Genomic DNA, 26030 nt, shown 5'->3' on the forward strand with positions numbered 1-26030 from the left:
GAGAGAGAGAGAGAGAGAGAGAGAGAGAGAGAGAGAGAGCAGAGGAGAGGCAGACAGAGAGGGAGACAGAATCCCAAGCAGGCTCTGTGCACAGAGCCCAACGCAGGGCGCGAACCCACGAACCACAAGACCATGACCTGAGCCGAAATCAACAGCCCGACATTTAACCTTAACCGACCGAGCCACCCAGGCACCCCCCTCCCTCCCAATTAAAAAAAAGTTTCTTTATCTATTTAAGTAACTGCTACACTGAATGTGGGGCTCAAACTCACAACCCCAAGAACAAGAGTCACCTGCTGCTCTAGCTGAGCTCCCCAGGGACCCTGAATCCCTTCCAATCTTGAAAAGCCTAGAATCATAGTTCTAGACTCTAGACGGGGATGACTTTTGACTAGAAGTCATCTTAAAGGGTTATGGAATTCAAGCATGTCTAAGGTTTAAATGCCCACAAGGCACAAACACCCTGCGGAGCAGCCTCATCTGGTGAAATATACAGGAATCAACCTCAGCCTTCCCCTCTGGGTGCCTCCCATGCCATTTCATTTCCAAAATAATATTCCCCAAATGAGAAGTCTCAGGCATGTGATGACCACTGAGCAGAGAATCAGTTTTAGATGTAAGGGAGGAAAAAAAAAAAGGCCCTAGACATTTTAATGATGAAAAGTAGAATAGGCCACGCAAAATACACCATTTTGTCACAGAAATTATTTTGAGCTGAAGGCAATCTAGAAGGGGCCAACAAAGATTTCAGTAGAATTTTAGTCCTGAACACTGTGGGGAAAATGCATTTTCTTCAGAATTATCCATTATGTGCATTTAAATTCTGCCAGGAAAAAAAAAAAACCAAACTATTTTGTTTTAAACTACTTTTTGTATTTAGTAGCTTTTTGTATAAATTAAACAAAAGGTTTTTGAGTCAGGAAAAAAAAAAAGGCAGCCAACACAGGAAAAGTTCTTTACTTTCCCCGTTTTGCCTAAAGGCAAGATATAAATTATTTTACCGGAGACTGACATTTACCAGCCCAGAGAGGAACCAGGAGAATCTGAAAACCTCCATTACTTTCCTCCCTTATTAGTACCTTCCCAGTTTGTTGGCCTTGGGGCCTAAAATTGTTTTCCTTTGTCCTATCACCTCTGCAAATGTACTCTCCTTTATTGAAGATGGAAAATAAGTTGGAATTCTAAGTTACCATCGTGAGTTTGTTTTCATTTAGGTTCCCCTTGTGATGTGCACTGGGTGCGTGAACTGTTTTTCTCTTGTTAGTGTTTTCGTTAAGAGTCCTAGCCAAAAACCTAAGACGGGAAGAGGTCGAGTTTTGCCTCCCCTACAATGATATAGAGAGAAAGGGCAGGTATCACTCTGGCAATATTGATGATCTTAACTGAATAAGTTACCTAGGAAATAGTGCAAGGACACTCACACCCTCCTCCGTCCCGCTGAAAGCAGGCAGCAAATCTCCCTTATGAAAAATACCCTCCCTAACAAGTAAACAAGTAAAAAGACATCTACATCACCAGGGACCGGGACTTGAGAAAGCCAAGAAAGAGGAACCGGCGGGACTGTTCTGGACCCCAGGGTTCTTTAGCCCTCCGCCAAAACAGAAATTGACACGAGGCCAAGAAAAGGTTCAGGCAGCGTTTATTGGGGGCCTATGCTCCAGACCAGAGAGCCGGCTCCCGGAACAAAGGCCGGCAAAGCCCGCAAGGGGGCTGAAGCGGCAAAGGAGGGACATCTCAGCAGGTGGAGGTGGAGACAAAGGAGGTTGGGGCGCAGGCGCAGTGGACAGAACATGCTTCCGCAGCACGTGTCTTATTAGCATGTTAAGTATCCAGCCACGGCCGGGATTATTGGTATTCTAACGACGAAAAAAGTAGGTGAGGGTCCGTGCTGGGGTCCATCTTGGCACAGGCTTGGTTTAGTTTGGTTTCTTCATTTGAGTTCTTTCTGGAAAACATCCTGCCCCCGCATCCCTATGAGATATAATGCTCAAAAGCATGTAGCTCTCAGCCTTTTCTCCTAAGGTGACAAAAGCACAGAGCAGTGTGCACTGTGGTTAGGGCAGGGAGGGGGGGGAGGTCCCAGACACAGCCCCTGGTCTACCTCACCCCTCCCCACCTCCACCGGAGAGATTTTACCCTCCTTATTCCTAAGGAGGAGGGGCCGAAGGTCTCATCTTCTGAAACTGCTTCTTGCTGAGCGGGGCGTCGTCCATGTCCTACCAGGAGGAGTAAAACTCTCCCGCTGACTGCTCTAACGACCTGTAAGGACCTTGTTCCTCTTGGGGCTGGATAGGTGGGGCCCTTGTGCCACTATCTGTTTGACAAGAAACTGCCGTCCTCTAGAAGACTCAAACTTAACCAAAAGATTAAGGAGGTAGGGTCTGAATAGTAACAGAAGAATTTTTTGCCACAAGAGGGCCCAGGAAAGAACGGAATCAGGCAACGTTAGGCATATAACCTCTGAGTCCTATATAGTTTGGGCATTGGGGCTCTTGAACCCATGCAGCGATCTGGCTTGTCTGTAAATCTCCTGGGTATTTAGTTCGACCTCCCCAGAGGCGTTGATGTACGTACAGCACGTGTCGTTGACTACTGCACAGACACCCCCTTGTGTGGCCAGAAGATAATCTACAGCTAACCTATTGTCAAGGGAATCTAGGGACTCCTGGAGGCCCTCTGAGGTGTCGCCACCGCTTGAGGCCAGGTTTTCGATGACCTGGGTAAGGCTTTTTAAGGTCGTCTCATGATAGACAATCCCCTCCTGGGGGGCAGCCGGTCCCGTGGCTTCTCTAGCTGCCGCCAAGATAAGCCTGAGTGCTCTCTTACGTCTGCCTTGAGAGGTGACGTTATATATAGTGGCGCCTAATCCTTCTGGGCCCAGTCGTCCCACAGTGCATTGTCCCCGGAAGTGGACATTATCTAAACACGCGTAGGCCACTGCCCGAAGAGGCCAGGAGAAGGAGGAATCGGGGCTCCCTTCATAGGGCAGTTTATTTTGTGGCGGCCCACAGAGGAACAGATACCCAGGGGGGGCACAGGCCCGGCGGGCTGAAGAGGAATTAAACCAACTTCGTAAAAGGGGACCCCACTTAGGTGTGCTCTTGCACCTGGGGGACAGGGGCCCTCCGTCCATCGGCCCCCCACCTAGCTCTGCGTCCTCCTCTATTCCCTCGTGGCTGTCGAAGGCAGATGGGGTCTGATAGGTGAGCCTCCAGGAAGGGGTTGCTGTTCCTTTCCAGTGAGTACAGGAGAAGTTAGGTTGGTCGCCCGGGGGAAGCAGAGAGGAGTCCACACACCAGTGAGTCTGGTTGGGGACACACGAAGAGCTTGCAATGGAAAAGGACATGGGATAAATGGAGGGCGAGCTGCCCGCACTGGTAAGGCAGGTGTTGGTCTCGCAGGGGCAACAGGGCCGCCCCTGTTCTTTACAGAGAAGAGGGCGCTTAACCTGGAGCCCAGTTTGGTTCCAAGTGTCTGTAAGGGTCACACACGCCATATCCTCGTGCTCCTTGAGTTCCGCCAACAGGAGTGGTGTGCTCCTAATGGGTCCGGAAGTCAAAGTGAGAGGCACATCCTCGTTTGTAGGTACGAACTGGAGCTTAGGAACCCCATCCCGTGGGCCGGGATGGCAGATCCAACAGTTAGAGAGATTATTTCCTGAGGCCACGATGCTGGAGAAGTTGACGATTGAATTTTCTCCCCAGGTTTCCCTCCCTTTGTTATTTCCTTCCCAACTCATCCCCAGGAGAAGGGCCAAGAGAAGGGCCCACATTATGCAACCCATCATTGGTTCTCGTCTTCTAGACCCAGCAGGGGCAGAACAGGTGTTTGCCAGAGTGGAGTGCCCCGAAATGTACCCGCAGAGAAGAAAAAGGAAAACAGAGGCAACAAAAAGAAATGTCAGCAAACCAATCCACCAAGATAGAATCACTTATCTGACTCTGAGGCTCGCTTCTTGAACCAAGTATCTGAGGTCTCCCACAGGCTCACGTGAGGAAGAAGGTTCCAGGCCTTCCAGGCGTTTCTGAGGAGGTCCAGGAGAAAAAGATTTTAGCCTGGAAAGATGTCCCCAGCTAGGGATTCCTTGCAGCTTAACTGCCACTGGAGTGACTAAAAATCACCTGGTAAGGACCTTGCCACTTGGGGAGCAACTGATTTTTTTCTGGGGAGCTCTCCTTACAACTTGGAAGGAAGGCATGACCCCCTGGATTAATTTGCAGAGGTGAGGGCTCTTCTAAATCACCTCTAGGGGTGCCTATGATTAGCAGAAGCCCAACTGGCTTTTCGCACTCAGCCCAAAGTATTCAAAGGCCGCAAGGTCTGGCTTATCTTCCTGCGTGGTGGAATACGGGCTGGAAGAAGGGTCGCTCCTGTCATTTCAAATGCGCTGAGTCTTAGGGGCGGTGGGAATCCTGAGTGGTGTGAGAGGAAGCAATTTGACCCAAGGCTCTTCAGTTTCTTGACAGAGTTTTGCTCGCATCTTTTTAAGGGTCTGATTCATCTTTTCTACCTTCCCTGAGGAATGGGGGTGCCAGGGAGCATGTCATTTATAACTTATTCCCAGGGCTGCTGAAAGGCTCTGGGTGACATGAGCCATAAAAGAAGGCCCCGTTACCACTTTGGAGTGACTTAGGAATTCCCTTTTAGGAGGGATTTACAGACCTCAGTCGCCTTCCCAGACCCAGGTGGGAAGGCTTATACCCATTCAGTAAAAATATCAACAAACACGAGGTAATATCGGTAGCCTGCTTGTGATGGCATCTGGCTAGAATCCACTTGCCAATCTTCCCCAGGAAATGCCCCCTGGTCTTGGACCGGCATGAGAAGTGGGGATAGATTGGACGGCTCTGTGGTTTATTTTGGGTGCAGAAGTCACAGGCAAGGGTAACTTGGTTTTATTGTCTAAGTCCCTGACCTAGAAAGACCTTTTGCACCAAGTCCCATTGGACATCTCTGCCATAATGGGTGGCGTGCATCATGTCAGTGTTTGAGCTTTTCTTGTTGGGCTTCCGGAATGAGAATTTTGTCCTCTCTCATAAGCTACCAGCACTTTATTCTGTATATCCCTGTCTCTCTGTGTCCTCCCATGCCAGCAGGGAGCATTGAGGGTGGCCGGGGAACTCAGAGGAGCCAACTATCAAGGTGGTAATTTGATCTGGTTTTTGTGCTCCATGGACTGTGAACAGCTGATCGGTCAGCCTTACTATTATTTTCTTTGCTTACAGAGGTCCCATCTTTCTGACAACTTTTACAATGGACTACAGCCACCTAAACGAGAAGCTGTACTGCCTCTACAAGAGTGAAGATTGGGTCCTTACGTTTTATTGGTGAATTCTTGCTGTTAACATTTTCCTGTCTTTCTGGACGACCGCAAGGGCATGTAGTACGTGGAACCCATATTTTGAACCAGTGTAGAGATTTCATCTTTTTCCTTCCCCCAACTGCAAGGTCCTAATTAGGGCTATCCGTTCAACCTTTTGGGTGGATGAAGTGTTGAGGTGAGCTCTAGCCTCAATGACCCTACTTCGGTTCACGATCACGTAGCCTGCCTTCCAGATGCCTCTCTCCACAAGTGTCCTGTCCATAAATGACACCATATCCAGATTGTCAAGGGGTTTGTCTTGAAGGTCAGGTCTGCTAGAAGTCTGTTCTACTGTCTCCATACTGATGTTGGAGACCCTTAACCTCCAGGGTGAAGCAGGGTGCAGTCCAGTGGACCTTTAAAATATCTGGGGAATCTGGCAAGAGGGCCTGATACTTAGTTAGCCTTCCTCCAGTCAGCCAGTGGTGCCCTCTAGTTTCTAACATGGTCTGAACCTGATAGGGAGTTAGGCTGACCTGGGGTAAGCTTACTGGGCTCGCTAAGAGAGATGTGGCCATCACTGCTGGGCCGTCCCTGTGCAACTGGGTCTAGTTATTTTGAAAAGTAGTCTCTGATCAGTGTCCAGCTTTTGAGTTAGGACCCCCAAAGCCTGCCTCTCATGGGTAGATGAGGTAAAATGTTTATCCAAATAGGGGAACTCCAGTGCAGGGGCTCCATCCAGCTCCATTTTCAAGGCTTTAAAAGCCCCCCAACACAGTCTATTGTAGGGGTTCCCTTTCTTCCCCCTTCAAGGCCTCATATAGGGGCTTTGCATCAGGGCCGTAACTGGGGAACCAGATACAAGAGAACTCTCTCATGTCAAGAAAGCCACGGAGTTGCTTTCTAGTTGGCAGTATGGGCAGGCGCTGCTGGTCCTCTTGGGATCCGTGGCCAGGACATGGGTGCCTGGAGATAGGATGAAGCCCAGATATTGGCCCTGTTGTTGTGATATGTGAGCCTTTGATGGGGGAGACCCTATATCCTCTGTTAGCTAGAAAACATAAGGTTTTTGCAGTATTATAGTCCGAGGACTGCTGAGTCAAACTGGCTGTTAACAAATCACCATGTTGTAAGAGGATCCCATCTCTCAATTTTAATTCTTGTAACTCTTTTGCCACTATATTTCCAAATAGATTGGTGGGGGGTGTCTTTAAGGCCCCAGGGAAGCACCACCCAGGTGTGCTGGGTAGTGTCTTGAGTATCAGGGGTTTTCCATTCGAAGGCAAGTAAATAGTGACTCTCCTCGTAAAGGGATGTGCAGAAAAAGGCACCCTTCAGGTCCAGGATGGTAAAAAATTTAGCATCGCCTGGACCCTGGGTAAGCGGAGTATACGGGTTGGGTACTACCAGGTGTATGAGAACAGCTTTATTTATGGCCCTCAAATCCTGTACAAAGCAATATTCTCCACTGGGTTTCCTCACTGGGAGGACTGGGGTATTACATGGGGATTGACAAGGCTTGATCCATCCATACTTGAGAAATTTTGAAATTATCAGCTGGATTCCTCCTAAAGATTTACTTTTTACGGGAAACTATTTTTTCTAGACACCCTGCACTAAGTTTTACCTTTCCCTGAATGGGGGAGACTTTTTTTTTTTGCCTCCCCTGGGACATGAGTCTACTTGGTTGTTTGTCCTCAGGAGTATCTGCGGCTCAAGCCTGGGACCATCCAGTAGTGCCCACGGATGAAATCCCAGTTTCTGGTCTATCTCCATTTTAATATCACCCTTTTCAAGGTAAAGAGTGGCTCCAGAATGGTTTTGTAGATCTCTCCCCAGCGGCAGAGCAGAGCATTCCGGGACCTACAGAAAGGAATGCGTAGAACAGTTGATCTGGCTTCACAGGCGAGGGGGAAGTAAACGGTCTCACCTTTGGCCACATCTCTCCCAGTTACCACATGTCATGCTTGGGGAAGGGCCCACAGGTTGGGTCAGGACAGAGCAGGCGGCTCCAGTATCTACACGGAATTTAGTTTTCCTACCTGCCACGTCAAGGGTGACCGAGGTTCCGCTAGTACAATGGTAAGGGGTCAGGTGGGTGCTGGGGCGGGCAGCTCCTGGGGCCTCTCTGTGGTTGCACGGCCCCTCTTCCGAGAGACTGGCCGGGGGTGGGAGTCCGTGTGTGCCCTTCGCTCTCTGGGGCGGGCAGGCTCAGGTCCCCCCGCCTTCCTGCCTGCGTTACGCACACTTGTTCCGATGGTTCTGGCTACGGCCTTCTGGGCCTCCTGGGGTCACCCTGAGCAGGGCAGCCAGAACCTGTGCCTGTTTTGCTACCCTTGTCTTTACTGGCCTCCTCTGCGCTGTCTCAGTTATTAAAAACCTTGAAGGCCTCCTCCACCAAAGGTGACAGCAGGGATTGAGAACCTGCCTCTGACGTCCGTAGCTTCCCCCTAAGATCAGAGGCAGGCTGGGCGATAAAGCACACAGTCAGTAAAGACCTCCCCGCGGCGACTCTGGGTCTCCATTTGGGTGTCTGCGGAAGGCGTCCGTCAGTGGTTTAGAAAGACAGCTGGATTCTCATCCTTTTTGCCTAGTTATTTCCCTCCCTTTGTCATAATTAGCTGGTTTGGCTAGGCACTTCGTCATCCCTTCAGACAGGCAGGTAATAAAGTGCCTCTGCACCCTGGGGGTTGTGCCCTCCTGATCCTACTGTGGGTCCCAAGCAGGGACAGCATTTCATCCGGCCCCAAGCACTCCGTCCCCTGGATTGGCAGACCCTAAGATCCCAGGCTGTCAGCATTATCCCCAGCCTTCCTAAGGATCTGTCTTCCTCATCTAGGGTGCAACAGTAAGGCCTGGGATGACATCTCGTCAGGTGTTTGTTTGTTTGTTTTGGAAAAATGACCCAACTTTTCTTTACACAGAACCAGGTCTGTAAGCAAGACAGGAAACTCTGGTAATCCCTTCCTCGGGTATGTCCTTTCCCTAAGGGGAAACAGATCTAGTTGGGGCTTATAGTGGGTGGGTGGGCACTGTGGGTGCTAGTGGGACTTACTCCAGAGGAGGGAGGAGGATGCAGGGGCAGGGAAGCTCCTTATGAATAAGGAGGTGGGGAGATCTTGGAGGAAGGAGGGGAAGTTGTTGGGGTCAAAGTCGCAGGGGTAGAGGGGGTTTGGGATGGGACTCCTGCAAAGGAGTACTAGGTCCCACTTGACTAGAACAGGGGATTGTCTAAAATGTCTGGTTTTGGGGCGCCTGGGTGGCTGAGTCGGTTGAGCGTCCGACTTCGGCTCAGGTCACGATCTCGCGGTCTGTGAGTTCGAGCCCCGCATCGGGCTCTGGGCTGATGGCTCAGAGCCTGGAGCCTGCTTCCGATTCTGTGTCTCGCTCTCTCTCTGCCCCTCCCCCATTCATGCTCTGTCTCTCTCTGTCTCAAAAATAAATAAACGTTAAAAAAAAAATTATAATAAATAAATAAATAAATAAATAAATAAATAAATAAATAAATAAAATGTCTGGTTTTGGGGTGCCTGAGTGGCTCAGCAGGTTAAGCGTCCGACTCTTGACTTCGACTCAGGACATGATCTCATGGTTCGTGAGTTCGAGGCCCACATTGGGCTCTCTGCTGACTTTGCAGAGCCTGCTTAGGATTCTGTCTTCCTCACACTCTGCCCCTCCCCTGCTCGCTCTCTCTCTCAAATAAATAAATATCAATTTAAATAGATAAGTAAATAAATAAAATGTCTGGTTTCAACCCAGCAGTGAGAGGGGTGCCAGTGGTAACGATCTGAGGCCACAGAGACTCTGCAAGAATTCCTTAATTTGGGGTCTTGGTGTCTCTCCCTACTTCTGAGATCTTTTGCAAAACAAATCCAACTGCAAGATAGTATTAAAATTTAAATTTGAGCATACAAATTTAATGGTCCATTTTGGAGCCACTGTTCCTGGTTCTTGTTCGCCTAAGATATTGGGGCCAAACAGTGCCATGCAAAAAAAAAAAAGAAAAAAAGAAAAAAAAAATTTGTTTTCCTTTTCTTCAAACCATCCAATTTAAACTGATCCCAATTATTTATTTATTTATTTTTAATGTTTACTTATTTTTGAGAGAGAGAAAGAGTGCAAGCGGAGGAGGGGCAGAGAGAGCGGGTGACACAGAATCTGAAGCAGGCTCCAGGCTCCAAGCTGTCAGCACAGAGCCGGATGTGGGGCTCGAGCTCACAAACTGTGAGATCATGACCTGAGCCCAAGTCGGATGCCCAACCGACTAAGCCACCCAGGCGCCCCTGATCCCAATTATTTAAAAAAATCCTAGAAGGGAGTCCTTTGTCCCATTTAAGGTGTTGCACATGTTGGGAAGTTGGATGGGCCTGGTGACTTATAAAAAAAGAAAAAAGGGGAAAGCTGACTAGCAGATAGAGTCACACTGTGTGATTCTGTGTGAAGCCTGGGTGATTCTGGGTGAAGTCTGTGTGATTCTGTGTGAATGGACCTCTCCTTGTCCCAGTTGGGCCATCGGTAGAAGCAGGCCAGTACGACCAGAGAAGCTTGATTTCTTAAAACAGGCGGCTCCCCGGTACACAAAAAGATTAACCCTGAGGTCCCCCGAATCCGGACCAAGGTCTGGATTTCTTCAACCTGACACTGGAACGAAGTCTGACTCACCAGGAATTCTCCTTCCCTCTTAATAAGATAAGGTACCAGAAGATTCACAAGACAAATAAAAAGGAGAAAGACAAGATGGTCAGGGTCAAGCCAAGACTGACTTAGGAAGTTAACACTTACACAAAGACAACACAGAGTTAGTTCTCAGGGCCACAGCCCCATTCCGAGAGACAACAGGTAAAGAACACAGATCTGACCCCAAAGAAAATCACAAGAAAGTCTGGAAGTAATTCCGGCTTTCAAACACACCCAGGAAACTGAGACCGGCCACAAGAAAAGCCAGCGGAGAGGATACCCAGGCCGGGCTCAACCCACCAGAGGCCCTCCAGTGAGCCTGCAGGGGACCACCACTGGGGGTTAGAGTCAGGGGACAGGGGGCAGGGGACACTCAGGCTGAACCCACCAGAGAGCTCCCAGTGACCCTGCAGGGGACCAACGCCGGGGAGGTCAGAGTCGGGGGACCGGGGACACCCGGCCCCGGAACGCCGGCCCAGACCAACCTTGCTCCGTCCGAGAAATGCAGACTACAGTGACAGTGACAGAGGGAGACGGGCAAAACCCGCAGCCGCATGCGCGGCCTGAGACGAGGGGCAGAGTCCCGGCGGCGGGAGGCACGACTTACCGCCGCGGGGACGCGGGACTCCAGCTCCGAGCCGCTCGTGAGTCGCACGGCAGGGGGGGCTCCCTCCGCGGTCCGCAGGCTCCGGGTCCTCGGGCCGTCACCGGGGCTCCCTCTCGGGGTCCCTGCGTGGTCGCCAAAGTACGATCCCGACCCCACGGCTCTTTGGCTCTCGGCGCAAACAGAAATCGACATGAGGCCGAGAGAGGCGTTTCCCGGGGCTTATCCTCCGGCACCAGCGCGGCGCCAGGCGCAGAAGTCCCCGCCGGCCCCCGGCACCGACCCGCGCTTGGCAAAGCGGCCGAGGCGGGAAAGACGGAACGCCGGGGCTTGCGGGGCGGGGAGAAGCTGGCGCGCAGGCGCACTGGGCAGCACGCGCCGCCACCTGCCCCGCCTGTCTCATTAGCATGTTAGGTCTCCACCCCTGGCGGCATTTGCGTATTATAATGAGGAGCGAGCAGGTGAAGGGTCGGCGCCGGGGTCCACCTGGGCGCGGGCCGGTGTAGTCCGGTTTCCGGTGCTGAGTTCTTTCTGGCAAACATCCTGCTTCCGCATTCCTGTGAGGTCTCCGGCCCTAGAACGTGTAGCTCAGCCCGCTCTTCTAGGGGGATGAGCCCAGAGCAGCAGCGAGCTCCGTGGTTAGGGCCGGGTGGGGGGAGGGGACCCAACACAGCCACTGTTCCATCTCGGACTAGTTTAGCCGGCCAAGTTAGGAAGGGCCTCCTAGAGGAAGGGAGGGATTTTCAGAGACGGGAGGACGAGGCAAGAACCAGCATGTTTGGGGGCCGCCTGCCCAGGGCCCGCGCACTACTTGATGAGGGAGCCAAAGGCAAGCTGACACCCCGCAACACCTCACTACCCACCCTCCCCACCCCCACCCCCCAACCGCCAGGTGGGATCTCTGTGACATTCCTCAGGCACTCGGGCTGCCCAAGAACAAGGGAAAGGGGAATGCAAATGGTTAACCGGTAGAGATCACAGTCGTGCAGGACGTGAGTCGACATCAGTTTACAAAATGTCTTGGTAAAGGACAAGAAAAAGGCAATCTTATCAAGAGTCTAATCTTCAGAAACCTATAGTTTCAGTTTCCCGGAGCCCCAACATGACCTTCCCCTCCCTAGCGATGTGGGGAATAAAGGCAAGAAGGAAATGGTAAATAACATTGAATTTCTGTGTAACCTGCGGCCCACTGACAAGTACTTGAGGCAAATACAGAGTATGACGTTTCTCCAGGAACCCCCTCCCCTCTTAATGCTAAGGCCTTACCAGAGGGACAACAATCTTAGCTTGACCGGTATCTTAAGCGCCCCCTGTAGTATTTGAAAGTCCTTCTGGGGGCCTCCCTGCCTTTTACCTTGACCTCCCCCAAGTCCCTAGTATATGACCAGTCACTCCTCACGACCCCAGTGCCGCTCTTCCTGCCCACGGATCCCGTCCCCGTGCCTTAATAAAATCACCTTTTTGCACCAAAGACGTGTCAAGAATTCTTTCTTGGCCATCAGCTCCAGACCGCCACCACTCCAAGACTCCATTAGTAGTAATAATAATAATAATAATAATAATAATAATAATATAATGTTTTTGCTCTCAATCTCTCAAAGTTTTCGACACTGAGTGCAGCGGCAGATGTGAAGGTGCAGCCCATCTTTTAGGAGAAGCCAGACATTAGACTTGCAGAAACCTTAAAGAATGCCACATTTCTCAATAACATTTATTTTGCTTTGGAAACAAGTGATTTTTCATAAAACATGTTTTTCCTATTAACTTATCGTTGGTTTATTATTGCTATTTTCATATAAATTATAAATACAGTTTTTAAATGTTTCAGTTTCAACCTTCAATGCCATAAATGTTCACAGATATAACCCAAGTGAGCAAGACTCTTTGGGGTCCTCAATAATTTTTGAGGTATCTTACTTAAGTGGCCTGAGGTCAAAACGTTGGAAACTGCTGCTTTGCCCACTGAACCTGAACCGTGCGATCCACTCGGGGCAGTTCTCACCAGCTCAGCTGTGACCTTAACCCGTAAGCCATACTCAGTCACTGAATACTGACTCCCAGTTTATTGAGGGGACACCCGAGCCAGGCCAACACGGGTCTTCATCTTTCATCTTTCTTCAGCTCAGTTCTAGGCTAGGAGTGCAATCTGGAAATCTCCGGGTGGGGGGTGGGGGAGGAGGGATAGAAATGGGACCACCAGCTCTCCAGCCCCCATAGCTGTAACTGAGGCTGGACAGCACCCAGGCCCTTGTCCCCTCCCACCCCCCAGGCTTGGCTTCCCCGTCCCTGACCTCCTGTTATGGTTTCCCTCCCCTTACAGTGGGTCCTGTGTCCCTCACCCCGAGTCCACAGAGCCTGATGCCCGGGCATCAGGCTGACTGTGTCACGCTGATGTTAAAACCCGTCACTGTCTCCCGCTTTCTTCCAGGCTGGGAGCCATGTAGCAGCACGGCTCTGAGACCGGCCAGTGCCCCCATGGTCACCAGCAAATGAATCAGGTAAGCAACAGCCTGATGAGGGCCAGGCAGGGCTGGGCCTGAAGAGGGTGTCCAGGCGGCCTCTGGAGGAGGTTCTTCACATGACCTGTTTCCTGCCAGGGGTGCTGGGGCCCTCTACTTGGCTCTGAGACCAGGGAACTGATCCTGGTGGCTGCGCTGGGTCGCCGTCCTGTGAAGGATCAGGCCGCCCTCGGGCACCACGACCCCCCGGGCCCCTGTGAAGGCTGGGCAGATGAAGAGGGGGCTGTCATCAGACCCCAGCCTGAAGAAGGGTCTCAAGGGCCCAGAGAAGGGTGAGCGGGGACACGTGTAGATGTGTGACCGGTCCCTCATGTTATAGAAGGAGATATCTCCAGCTTCGTAGTCCAGAAAGATGCCCACACGGCGAAGGCGCTCTTTCAGGGGGAGGATCTTCTCGGGGGAAGACAGGACCCGGTATTGGTTTCCAAACATTTCCAGGGTCCAGAAGCCATTCCGAGGAACCAGTAAGGCCTCTCCTTTCCTCTCGACATTGTCTCTACAAAGCCCCAGAGCCCACACCATCACGTTTTCGACCTCCACCTCCCAGTAGTGCCTCCCTGAGGAGAAGCTCTCCAGGCCCAGGACACAGGGCCGGCAGTCGAACCTCTCGGGGTTGTCAGGCACACTCTGCCTGGAGGGGCCTCGCCTCACACCTCTCCGGTCCTCTGTCAGGAACAGCTCAGGATGTGCCGTGTCTGGGTCTAGGACCACGTCAGCTGCAGAGGAAGTCTCCCGGTTAGGTCTGGGGTCTCAGGAGACGGTGCTACTCCCGGACCCCGGAGAGGGCCCCGGAAGGTGGTGGGAGATCCCCGTGGGGAAGGCCCCCTGCACCTGCTCCCGGGCAGGAAGCCGGCTCACAGACTTGCTGAGGCTGCTGGTCTGTCTCCCGAGTGAGGGGACACTGCCTCAGGCCGGGGACAACCCTAAACAGTGGGGGGACTTTAGCAAATGAACTGAAGTTAGTGGCCCCTGCTTTCTGCCGTTATCCTCAGATCTGCCCCCTTGTCTATTCAAGACGGAAGGTGTCTGGGACTCTCTTTACCTAGGAAGTTCCCAAGCGGGGCCTAAACCAGCCAAGAGCCCCCCTCTCCCAATGAAGCAGTTAAGGCCAGTTTTTCCCTGCGGATTCCTGGGCAGCAAGAGGTCCTTTCGCGGGTTGGGTGTGTTCCACCAGCTTAACCGGGCGACAGCTGATTGAAGTGACTCACAAGGGCATCCTTCACAGGGGACAAAGACAGGAGAAGGTCTCCACAGGCCACCCTGCTTCTGCTCTATCAACACGGGTGTGAAGTCTCCGTCGGTGACCTCTCTGGACACGGGGAACGCTTGGGCCCCCTGCCATCCCGCGGACGGCTCCCCACCACCGCTGTCAGTACTCAGCCCAGCTACATTTCTGTCGCGTTAAAGTGACTTTCTCCCTTCCCCGCGTTGTTGATACGCCTGACTCTGACAGTTTGGAAGTTCACCCAAAGAGGAAAGGTCCGAGGACCATGGGATCTGGTACGGCCTGGACTCCTTGGCGCTTTGGAGCACAAGGGGAGAAACCAGCGGAGGCACAGTGCTCGTGGGGATGAGGCATTAGGATCCTGTCCCCGCACCCCCCTCCCCGGCCACCCATCCCCCCTTCCCTCCCAGGCCAGACACACAGTAACCTGGGAAGCAGAAAGGCGTTTCTTAAGAGCTGGGACCCAGGGCTGCGGGGGTTACTGCCAGGGAGCTGACCCCAGCGCCCCCCCCCCAGCTGGCCTGCACCCCAGTTTGTGTGCGCTAATCGGCCCTGGTGGCTGGCCAGTGGGGAGGAGTTGTGGATGTGAGGGAGTGTCGGAGGCTCACCGGCATGTAGCAGGGTTCTTCTCCATCCTGCAACAGAGGGACAGGCAGAGGTGAGCTCCGGGAGGGGGGACAAACGGAGCAGAGCACCGACAACGGCACGGGACGCGTCAGGAAATGCCACACTTACGCAGTTCTTCTTGAAGATGCTCTGAAAAATAAACAGACGCACGTGAGTGTCCTCAATGGAAGAAATAAGAGAATTTGAGTTTGAATCAAACGAGGAAGGACTGGCCTTTCGTGAACACCACGGGCCCCCTCCCCTCCTGCCTATGGGACTGTCAACGTTCCACAAACAGTCTGTGAGCCCGGGGTGGACCTTCTGAGTGTTCATGGGGTTTGCTTCTGTTCAACAAGACAGGCCTGTGGGCAGGGGGGTGGCGGGGACTCTGCAGAGTGGAAGCAAGCTGCGAGGGCGGGGGGCGGGTCACAAGATGCCACCGTTCCCAGGCCCTTGCTGCCGCCTCTGTTTCTTGCCTCCCTGTGCCCGGGCTTCTAGCTGTCAGAGCTGTGTCCCCCTGTGACCGTGACCTGTCCTCCTACTCTTTTACCTCTGATCTCACGTTCTTTCTCTTTTTCCACATCTTCTTTCCCCAGTTCCTGGCATGCAGTTTCTCTCTCTTCATTCTCAACCTCTTTCTCCCGGTGGACCTTCCTGGCGAGACAGAGGACTCCAGCGACGAGGAGCAGCAGAGAAGGCGGGAGGGCAGCGAGGCCCGCCATCCAGGGGAGTGCGCCGGGGGGCAAGGATTCTGAAAAGGGAGCCCGAAAAGCCCCATTTCGTGAGAAAAAGGAGCCCCGGGATGAGAGAGCCCCATTGGAAGAGCTCCCTGGGTTCCCTGCTCTGCTACCTTCTCTCTCAGAAACCCCAGAGAGGGCCCCTGGCCCTACCCCGGCTCATCCTGCGGCGATCGCCGGGGCTGGGGGCCCAGGCGACAGAAAGGCAGCACACCTGAGTCACCGTGGGAAGGATCGGGGTGAACCAAGCTAACTGGCCACCACCAGGCACGAGGTACCATCCCTTCCTTCCTGCCTGAGATTTTGCAATCCCTTATTCTGGGCCGCTGCCCATACTGTCTGCAGTCTATCCTCAGCACGGCAGCCAGGGCAAGATCACGTCACTTCTCTGCTTAAAACCTTGCAGTGTGTCCTATCTCACTTGGACCAACTCACTGACGTCGCTCCGCCTGCCCACAAGCCACACCTGCCCTTTGGGGTTCCCCCAAACTGCTAGACAGGCCCCTGCCTCAGGCCCTTTGCACGTGCTGCCCCTGCTTCCTGGGTTGCTGGGTCCTCAAATATCTGCCCGGTTCATTCCTCACTTGACCAACCGCCATCTTTTCAGCGACGACTTCCCTGAGCATCCTCTTTGTAATTACAACTCCCCCATACCCCCCGGCACTCCCCTCCCTCCCCCCAATTAATTTTCCTACGCTACTTATCGTCATCTGATATAGTGTGCAGTTTAATTAATTATTGCACCTCTTGCTCTCTGCTACTCTAGAATGAGGGTAGGGATCTTTATGTGTTTTGTTCACTGATTTATCTTTGCTTTCTAGCACAGGGCCTTGAGCACAGGTGATGCTTGCTAAGTATCCGTTGGACGAATGTGTGTGCGTGTAGATAGAGTCCCGCCCACCCCTCGCTTCCCTTGAGAAATTCCACCGACAGGAAGGGAGACCAGGCAGCACCTCCGGCTGTAGGTAGCCACTTGTCCGTACCGTTCTCCACTTGTGACTGTTCTGAGTGTTTAAACATGGCCACGGGGGCCCCTGGCTGGCTCAGTCAGAAGAGCAGGTGACTCTTGATCTCGGGGTCATGAGCTCAAGCCCCACGGTGGGTGCAGAGATTACTTAAATACATAAACACACTTTAACAAAAATAAAACAATAAAAATCGCTGCAGGATCGGGACCAGAGCAGAGGAAAAAACCACCAGATCGACCCTCAGAGAAGACTGTTTGGTTTTCCCCGTGGGACGAGGGGAGCGGCCTCCAGCTCTGTGGGGCGCAGGACCCCTCTGCCCCATGTTTCTACCTCCCCAGGCTCCAGTCTGTCCGTCTGAGGATCCTGCCTCCACCTGATGGGCCTCCAGAGGGCAGGGAACCAACCTGGAATGAAAATCACAGTTTCCTTCTCCTGGCCAAGCAGGGTGTTGTTGACGGAGCAGGACGCGTTCCTCACAGAGCAGTCCCTGATGATCACGGCCACGGTGACCGTGAAGAGGCCGTCTGCGTCCACAGTGTAAGCCTCCTCCAGGGCGGGCATGATCTCACCGTAAGGGTCCCTCCACACCGCGTGGGGCTCTGGGTACCACCCTACGGATGTGCACTCCAGCCGGATGCCCCCGTCCTCATGGCCCTTCATTTCAATGAGGGGCTTGGAGCCCAGGCCTGGGGACAGAGACCAGGGCTCAGCTAAAAAGGCAACAACAGTGTCTTAGCCAAAGTGTTTTAGATCAGCCCCCGGTGAGGAGAGCCCAGGGAAGGAGACAGACGGCCAGTGGCCAGTGGCCAGAGTGGCCAGAGTGGCCTACAGCACCCTTGCCATGAAGGGGGGGGGGAGAAGGAAGGGAGGGACAGAGGGAAGGAAGCAAGAGAACACCAGGAGACCAAGATGCCAATGGATCGTGAGATCTCTGAGGACAGGATGACACGGCACTTTGCTTTGTGCTCTACCTATGACCCCGTCACAGTGGCACGCATCCGTCTGTCTCCTAAGTGTTCGTTGACCGATTCGATTCAGTGAGAGAGGTTAGTTTGTTCACTGCTGGGTGAGAATGTGCATTCTGGCCTGAGACGGGCAGGTTGAGGATTTCACTTCCTGTCCTGGGAGGACTTCTCAGTAGCATTGGCTTCCCGAAGCTCCAGAATCACATGACAAGGACAGAAACCTGCCAGGCCAGCAGAGTCTTAGGAAGCTTTTGACCTGGAGACACTGTCCCTTCTCTCCTGGCTAATTAGGGTTTCACATGACCGCAGGTCATAAGGAGTGGTTGGATTTTAGGAGGATGGACAGAACTAGAATATGAAACCTACCCTTCCCCCAATTTAGGGAAGTTTACCTCCCGGGGGGCTCAGTCAGCGAGGTGAGTTCCTTAAGTCCCTCCACAACATCTACCTAGTAGAAAGATCTGAATGCTCGTGGGATCCTCAAGAAACAATATCATGTCTTCAATGTCAGCAGAACATCACACAAAATCCTGAGTCCAGATTTTTTCAACTTATCCTATCTTTAAAAGAGAATACTAAAAAAAAAATAAAAAATTTAAAAAAATTAAAAAAAAATAAAAGGGAATACCAATGCAAGACCTGAAAACGCACAGTCTTAGGAGACTTCTGCCCCATTAGCCAGGGGTCCAGCGATCATCCAAACTGTTTTACTTTATTTTAGTTTATTTTATCTTATTTTATTTTATTTTTATTTATTTTAGAACAACAGGGCAAAATAAAATTCCAGTTTATTGCTGGACCACATTGTCTCATCCAAACTTCTAAGTAATTCGTTTGTTCGGGCTATAGACACCAAATTAAAATATAAAATTGAGACAAATTAAGAGGCAAAAAGACAAAATCAAAGCAGTCGCTTAAGCCTTAGTGCTACCTCCTCCATCTGATTTTTGCCAAGAAGAAAGAAAGAAAGAAAGAAAGAAAGAAAGAAAGAAAGACTAGTTGCGTATGGAAAGGCTCACACAGAAACTCTGAAGCATGACAAGGCTCACAAGAATTGGGCAGGTTGGAAGGAAATTCTACAAAATTGGGTTCAGTAAGGGCAAGCATTAGATAACAGACTTAAGGACGAAACCAGCCAGCCAATTAACCAAATGAGAAAACAAGAAACGAACAAACAATTCCACAATTCAGCTCGGAGCAGGGCAGGCCAGGCCAGGGTCGCGTTTACAGGGAAAGGACAGAGGGTTCCCACCGCATACAGACCCATCCCGGTCGCCTGTGCAGGGCTGCTGTGAACAGAGTCAGAGCACCAGGGTGAGAAATCTTCCTGCCACAATATTTTCTATTAACTACATACAAGGTTGCCCTTCTCAGTAACAAAGATGGGGGCTCCTACCATTTGTGAATCGAGGCCTACTTAGGGGGGACCTCACTGTCCCCTAAGCCTTACTTCCATGGGTCTGATCCACTGAAATGCCATTGATTTATGTGTGTCTTAAAGGCTGTTCCAGTCTTCAAATGTTTCTTTTAAGATATAACACACTGGCCCCGATGGTGAGATCATACCTTAAAACCATTATTAAAAAACTCCTAGAAATCTCGGTTTAAATGCCACTTCTATTCTGAAACCCTGCGAGATTCCTCTCGGTTCCATTCCCACGGCTTTCCCTTGGGGTCAGCAGGCTTGGTGATTAATCACACTGTAATGAACTCATCTGTACACATCAGGCACTCTCACTACGGTCAGTATTTGGGCAAAGGGGGGGAAAAAGGCAAAAATCAATGTTTATCAAGACAAGGGATGTCCATATGTCATAGTTTGCTGGACAGCTCTGGTGGATTCCAGTTGTCCCCATGCTTCTTACTCTCAAAATCAGAGAGTGTGAGTGACAAAGTACGTGGTCCTCCCTCTAGACGCCAGGGGCCGGGTGCGGTGCCAGATGGGGCCTCACATCGGGTCCCTCTGCCCAGAGGGGCACAGCTCACCCCCTCCGTTCTGCTTCTGCTCAATTGCCATCCTTGCAGGGAAGCTGGCTCTGGCCATTCTCCCCACTACCCCCCCCCCCCCCAGCACTTCCAACCCTTTCTCTGCTTTCTTTTCTCTACAGTGCTCACCACCACAGGATATAAGATCCAGTGTAATTAATTATCATGTTTATTGGCTGTCTGCACTCTCTAGAATGTGAGCTCCATGAGGGCAGGAAACTTTGCGTATTTTGTTCACTGATTTATCCTCGGTTTCTTGGAACAGTGACTTAAACATAGGAAGGGCTTGTTGAGCATTTGTTGAATGAACTTGCGAATGTCTATGATGAGAGGGAGCCCAAAGGTAAATTTTCCCACTCTGAAATTTTGATATCAGCAATTTCTTTTTTTCCACTCAATCATTTTACAACTATTTTTAAACATATTTTTTAATGTTTATTTATTTTTGAGAGAGAGAAGAGAGAGCAAGCAGGGGAGGGGCAGAGAGAGAGACACACAGAATCTGAAGCAGGCTCCAGGCTCTGAGCTGTCAGCACAGAGCCCGACACTGGGCTGGAACTCACCAACCGCGAAATCATGACCTGAGCCAAGTAGGACGCTTAACTGACCGAGCCACCCAAGCACCCCTACAACTATTTTTTAAGTACCTACTAGATGTCAAGCAATCCGCTAGATGCTGGAGATATAGTGGTGACTAACTGCTGGTGTTACTCAGTTCCTGATTGGTTCTGGTTGTGATTTGGACTATAAAGCTAAAAAAAAAAAATCCGGTGACAAAAGCCTGAAAAGGTACTCTGGTGCCGTCCACCAACAATTTTCAGTTCACCTGGGCACACGATTGGGATTGTGTTTCCGCTCTCCAGTGCGGTGAGGCACGGGACTGGCTTTGGTCAATGAAATGTGAGTGTAAATAAATGCCGCCCCTCACCGGCAGAGGCTTTGTGAGCCAGGAGGGGATTTGCCAAGCTCTTTCCCTCTGCCAAGGGGAACTGCAAAGCTCCAGATCCCCGAGGAAGGTCCCTGTGAAGTCGAGGCCCACCTGACTCATGAGGACACGTTTCATGGTCAGAAACGGACCTTTGTTATTTTAACGTACTGAGTGCTGAGGGCTGCTTGTTACCAGAGCATCACCCTGCCTTGACTAACACACACATCAAAGACGATTAAAAATTTGGACTGACCACAGGCTCACAGGAAAAGGTTGAAGAAGCAGATCGGAGGCTCAGAATGAAGACAGCGCAGGCATGAGATGATGAACAGCACCTAGAGCCTTATGCAGCAAGTTCATTTATCCATTCAATTACTATTCGTTGAGCACCTACTATGCCCCAGACATGGGCATACAACAGGAGCAGAATAGGAAAAAAAAAATCCCTCTAGTGGAAGAGACATAATAAGCAGGATGAATAAGCAAAGTGCATACTACACCAGAAGGCTATACATGCTGAGGAGAAAATTCAGGAAGGGGAGTGAAAAGGGTCAAGGTTAGTGTTTGACCCTCCCAGTCATAAAAAGCAACTGACTAGAAAGAAGAAATGGGTTGGGGCGCCTAGGTGGCTCAGTGGGTTGAGCGCCGCTGACTTCGACTTCAGCTCAGGTCACAATCTCAAGGTTCGTGAGTTCGAGCCCCACGTCGGGCTCTGTGCTGACCGCTCGGAGCCCGGAACCTGCTTCGGATTCTTGGTCTCCCTCTCTCTCTGCCCCTCCCCTGTTCATGCTCTGTGTCTCTCTGCCTCAAAAATAAATGAGTATTTAAAAAGATTTTTTTAAAAAAGAGAACGAATTGAATTCAAATGTGAAAAACTTGTCTTCGGACCCGATGGCAAATGTATGGAGCACCATATACTATTGGTAAGAGTATATATTGGTACAAGCATTTTGGCAACCAAATTTGTCGTATCTCTAAAAGATGAAGATGAGTATTTCCCATTATACAGCACTTCTGGGAACACGTGTCAGTTGGGGGTTTTGAGAGGCGGCATGTTATGAACTGAACTATGCCCCTCCCCATTCACGTGTTGGAGCCCTCACGTCCAATACCTTGGGCTGTGAAGAGATCAGCACAGAGAAAGATACCAGGGGTGGGTCCACACAAGGGAAAGGCCACGTGAAGACACAGAGGGAGGACCACGTGAGGACACAGTGAGACGGCAGCCATCTGTAAGCCAAGGAGAGAAGCCTCAGGAGACACCAAACCTGTGGACAGTTCGACCTTCGTCCAGAACTGTGAGAAAATTAATTTGTGTCGCTTAAGCCGGTCTATGGGGTATTTTGTTATGGTGGGCCGAATTCGCCCGGTCAGGAGAAGGCAGGGCTCTATTCGTTGATATGAGTAGCGGTCACATGGGCTACAGTTCACAGTCGTCCGGTAATCTGTACATTCATGTTTCATAAGTTTTTCTGTATGTGTATTGTATTACACACAAAAAAGGTCGAATTCTAGAACAAGTTACTAAGGAGGACCCCCAGAGATCTCTGAGTAGGCATAAGGATTATCTCTAGAGGGGCGCCAGGGTGGCTCAGTTGGTTGAACATCTGGCTCTTGGTTTCCGCCCAGGTCATGAGCTCGAGGTTCGTGGGATCGAGCCCCACGTCAGGCTGCACGCTGACTACGCAGAGGCCGCTTAGGATTCTCTCTCCCTCGCTCTCTGCCCCTCCCCCTCCCTCAAAATAAAACAAATAAGCTTATTTAAAAAAAAAAAAAAGAACCATCTCTAGGGACTAAACATTCTCCCTGGCTCAAGGCTGTAGCTGAGTCCCGTGCCTACGTCTCGAGAACCGATGCCCACAGTGTAGCAGGTGGTCGATGCCCACAGTGGTCCTGGGGCAGGAGGAAGCCACTCTCCCCGCTTAAAGAGGATTCGAGGCACAAATGTGCTGGTCTGCCACGGGCCTGAGGTGAGGAGAGAAACTTTCCCTACGAGCGACACTGAAAAAGCAACCGAGCAAAATGAAAGGACACACCTGCAACCATCAGCCGCATGATGGCCTCATCGTAGGACCTGCCTTCTTGGAAGTAACAGTGGTAGATGCCATTCTCGTGCGCTGTGACATTGTGTATGACGAGCGCCACGCTCCCCTGTTTGATGCCGTCGCTCACAAAGGTCGTCCTTCCTCGGAACTCCTCCAGCTGTTCCTCGGTTCTCTCTCGTCCACCCTTGTACACGAGCACTGCCCGCGAGAAGTGAGTCCGGAACCACCGCACTTCCATGTCCTCAGCGTTCTTCTCGGGGGACAGGTGGCAGTGAAATGTGGTGTCTTCTCCCACCATGGCCAGGACTGGGTCAGCTGGACCCACGACAGTAAACTGGGCTGTTCGACAGAGGAGCAGAATCAGACGGGGCACAGCCATCGAATATGGAAGGCAGGAAAGGAAGCAGATACTCTGGGGGGACGACTTAGGCTTTCCCAGGGCCCAGGGGCTTCCTGAGCTGCGGATTCTGGGGGCCAGCAGCCCCCAGCAGCCGCGGTCTGGGGCACCAGACACCCGGTGGGGTTCTCCGCCCCTGGGGCTGCTCCTCCTTTGCGAACAAAGTACCAACAGCACATCCCGAGGACCTCCCAGACCCCGTGCTTGCAGACACTGTCCATCCCCCAGTCTAGCACAGGGCCTGGAGTGTAGCCTCAACTTGAGCGAGTCCCAACTGAAATGTGTTGTAAATGTAAGGTACACGCACACGCAATGCGGAGATGTTAGAATACGAAATGCTATCTATCTCACCGGGAGGTATTTCACATCAGCTCAAAGTTCAAATAGCGCTAGTGGGGTTATTTGGAGTTAAGCCAGATACCCTATGAAAGCGCACTTCGTCTGTTTTCTTTTTACTAGTTTAAACGTCGCCGCTCAAAAAACGCAAACCCTGTCCGTGCAGCCCGCCTCTGGGGCTCTCACCGTGTTTCTCCTACCAGGCGGCGCTGGTGTGAAATCAAGGAGCCGGTGCAGAATGGAAGGTGCTTGACCCCAACTGCAATACCTCTTGACCCTCCCGACTCGGGCGTGCATTTTCCCCTCTGCAAGGCTGCGGGAGCTGGGGCGCCCCCTACCTGAGAGCAGGGCACACCCGCAGAGGAGCGCCAAGAAGAGAAGCGAGCCCCGCGCGCGGCAGCGGGGGGCGGCCGCGGGCTCCATCAGCGCCACCGACCAGGCACCCGGGAGGGTCAGCGCCCGACCGGAGGCCTGGGGGCACCAGACGTGGAGACACCGGCCGAGGAGACGGGGCCCCAGCTCCGATCCAAGTCCAGCTTTCCTGTAGCCGCGGGGGGATCGTCAGCGCGCCCCACGCTGTCTCCGGGTTCGGGTACCTCCCGACGACGGATGGGCTCATTAGACGTTCCCTGGATTAAGCCAACGACACAATGATCGGGGAGGCAGTTTTCCGCCCTCCCCGGCTCACTTCTCCGGCCAGAGTTGAGTTTCTTCAGCTGTCACCTGATATTTTTCCATGCCCTTCCCCTCCCCCCCCAACCCCCCAGGAATCCCGGGATGCGCTGGGAGGTACCACCGGGAAGCGGCTCCTCTCCCGGGGACCCCGCCGCCCACAGAGTGGGTTCCCACCTACCGCCCCACCCCTGCCCCCAGAGGGGTAGCGCTACCCCTCCTCCCAGCCTTTCCTACCTTCTAGAATTAACTTCTGCGTTCTCTTTTCTCCTCTGACGCTCAACTAACTGATGATTTTCCTGTGGTCCGTCTTCTGTCTAATCTCATAGTCACAAACAGAGAACAAACCGCCCTGAAATCGGAGAAGAAAAAACAAAAAACAAAAAAATTTACCTTCGCCTTCCCTTACTCGCGGAGTGCCCAGCGGCAGGACCTGAGACTAGGTCCACTCTGACCGCGGAGTCCCAAGATCGCAATGAATGGTCTAGAGCCCAGGATTGGCCGACTGTGGATGGGCCCAGCCAATGGTATCCCTGAGCCTACTCTCTCACCAGTTACTAGGCAGAATACACAGACAGTTTTAAAATCTCACCGCTGCAGACAGCCTTTTGAGATGAGCTGACCTTTTAAAAATTTCCTTTTCTTTTTTCCGGAAGCGAGGTAACCACCAGGAGAGATATCTGAGTGTGTAGCGGCTGGAGTTGGGGGTGATGAGACAAAGACAAGCCGCCCTCTTTCCAAAGCCAGAGGAATCTGTCCCAGTTGCTGGGTTTGTGGGGAGCAGAGAGGAGGGCACCGGAGAGAGAAGGAGGGAACGCAGGGAGGGGTGCAGAGGTAGTAAAGAAGGTGCCGTGGCCATTACGGGCGCCCTGTCATTCCTTCAAAAACTATTGAGTGAGAGATGCTAAGGATGCGAGTGTGAGATGCTGAGTCACCCCAGGGAGGTGACATACCAGCGGGGACAGGAAGGTGGCACTGAACAAAGGCTTTCTCCTTGGGCGTCACGCTCTGTCGGTCTGGTTGAGTCCAACGTCCTCTACACCCACACGGCCCCCCTCCCATGCCCCGCAGACCTCAATCCGACCATCGTATAGCTTTGTTCTAAAGTCACCTTCCCAAAGCACATCTCTTAATGTTTCCCCAAGGGCCCAAATGCTTCCCCGAAGGCCTCCAACTCCCTTCTGCTTCGATTCAAACCCGTGCAGCTAACACACCAGCAACGGCTCCCCTGGCCTCCTACCCCGCTGCTGCCGGCCCAGCTCTCTCTCGCCCTAATCCTTCTCCACTTCCGCCTCTCGAATCCCTGCCCCGCCTTCTTGGCCCCTCCAAGAACGACTCCAGGCGTTCCCGGTCTGGAGCGTCCTCAGACTCTTCTGACCCCCGAGGCTTTCCCTGTTACTATATTCTGTCCCGCGTTATCGTAGGTTAGGGACCTTGCACGTCCCCGCAGATAACTTGCACCCTGGGATTCCTCTGTCCCCCTCGCCCCTGCAAGTCCCAGCGGGGGGCGCCGCACACAGCAGTTGTCCAGTGCGCGAGTGAAACGGCTAAGTGCCACGCCATGCCCCGGCGGGCAGTCAAATGTGCAAGGCCTGCCCTCTGGCCCGGCCTGGGTGGGACGCCCCCACCAGCTCCAGTCCACGGTGGGGCGGGGAGGGGGCAGCGGGGCCTTATCACAGGGACGCCTACCGGAAGACAGGAAGTGAGCAGGGCTAAACGGATGGGAGTCGAGGGAGGGCCGACGGATCTGATCAGGCATTCACTGCACTCTCAGGGGCAGAGCCTGGTAAACAGACGCCGTTGATGTCCAATCCCACCCCCCCCCCCCTCCCCGACCCCCTCAGGCGGAAGGTTCCTGCCAGGTGGCTCCCCAGGTGCCTGCTTTCCTTCTTCCCCACCTGAGAGCTTTCTCTAACACAAGGATGCTTGCTGCTTCGCATGTACACAGCCTGACCTGGAAGTGCAGGGGAGTTAGCCCCCCCCAGGGGCGGATGGGGCTGTGGGTAAATGGCCCAGGCTCCCCACCCCTGCTGCGAGGATTCTGAGAACACTGGGTGGGATTG

The 26030-nt window shown here is 52.4% G+C and overlaps 2 protein-coding genes across 5 annotated transcripts; both read right to left on the reverse strand.

The window, feature by feature from the left end:
* Window positions 1–8: 8 nt before the first annotated feature.
* Window positions 9–3794, reverse strand: LOC131515251 (endogenous retrovirus group V member 2 Env polyprotein-like). The gene has a single exon (XM_058735991.1). The coding sequence runs from the start codon at window positions 3785–3787 to the stop codon at window positions 2468–2470; it is 1320 nt and encodes a 439-aa protein (XP_058591974.1). The 5' UTR covers window positions 3788–3794; the 3' UTR covers window positions 9–2467.
* Window positions 3795–12275: 8481 nt separating this feature from the next.
* On the reverse strand, window positions 12276–25599 carry LOC131515249 (butyrophilin subfamily 2 member A2-like). Of its 4 annotated transcripts, none has more exons than XM_058735987.1 (9): window positions 25165–25599; window positions 24205–24319; window positions 23634–23924; window positions 22554–22901; window positions 17043–17324; window positions 15484–15684; window positions 15063–15083; window positions 14936–14962; window positions 12276–13818 (listed from the first exon to the last, which is right to left on the reverse strand). In XM_058735987.1, exons 3-9 carry the CDS (start codon window positions 23716–23718, stop codon window positions 13196–13198), a joined length of 1587 nt encoding a protein of 528 aa, XP_058591970.1. In that variant the 5' UTR covers window positions 23719–23924; window positions 24205–24319; window positions 25165–25599; the 3' UTR covers window positions 12276–13195. The 4 variants fall into 4 exon arrangements, with proteins under 4 accessions (XP_058591970.1, XP_058591969.1, XP_058591968.1 ...); XM_058735986.1 differs by having other exon boundaries at window positions 25079–25599; XM_058735985.1 differs by lacking the exon at window positions 25165–25599 and adding an exon at window positions 24921–25072.
* Window positions 25600–26030: the final 431 nt, after the last annotated feature.

Source organism: Neofelis nebulosa, chromosome 6 (genome assembly GCF_028018385.1).
Source record: "Neofelis nebulosa isolate mNeoNeb1 chromosome 6, mNeoNeb1.pri, whole genome shotgun sequence".
Classification (NCBI taxonomy): Eukaryota; Metazoa; Chordata; class Mammalia; order Carnivora; family Felidae; genus Neofelis; species Neofelis nebulosa.

Excerpts from the sequence above, each read along its gene's own strand:
- LOC131515249 (XM_058735987.1), bottom strand. The coding sequence starts at position 23,718 with ATGGAGCCCGCGGCCGCCCCCCGCTGCCGCGCGCGGGGCTCGCTTCTC. Across the intron at positions 17,325-22,553 it reads CATGCGGCTGATGGTTGCAG|GCCTGGGCTCCAAGCCCCTC; the intron begins GTGTGTCCTTTC and ends CTCTGTCCCCAG. Across the intron at positions 14,963-15,062 it reads GCATCTTCAAGAAGAACTGC|GATGGAGAAGAACCCTGCTA; the intron begins GTAAGTGTGGCA and ends CCTCTGTTGCAG.
- LOC131515251 (XM_058735991.1), bottom strand. The coding sequence starts at position 3,787 with ATGATGGGTTGCATAATGTGGGCCCTTCTCTTGGCCCTTCTCCTGGGG.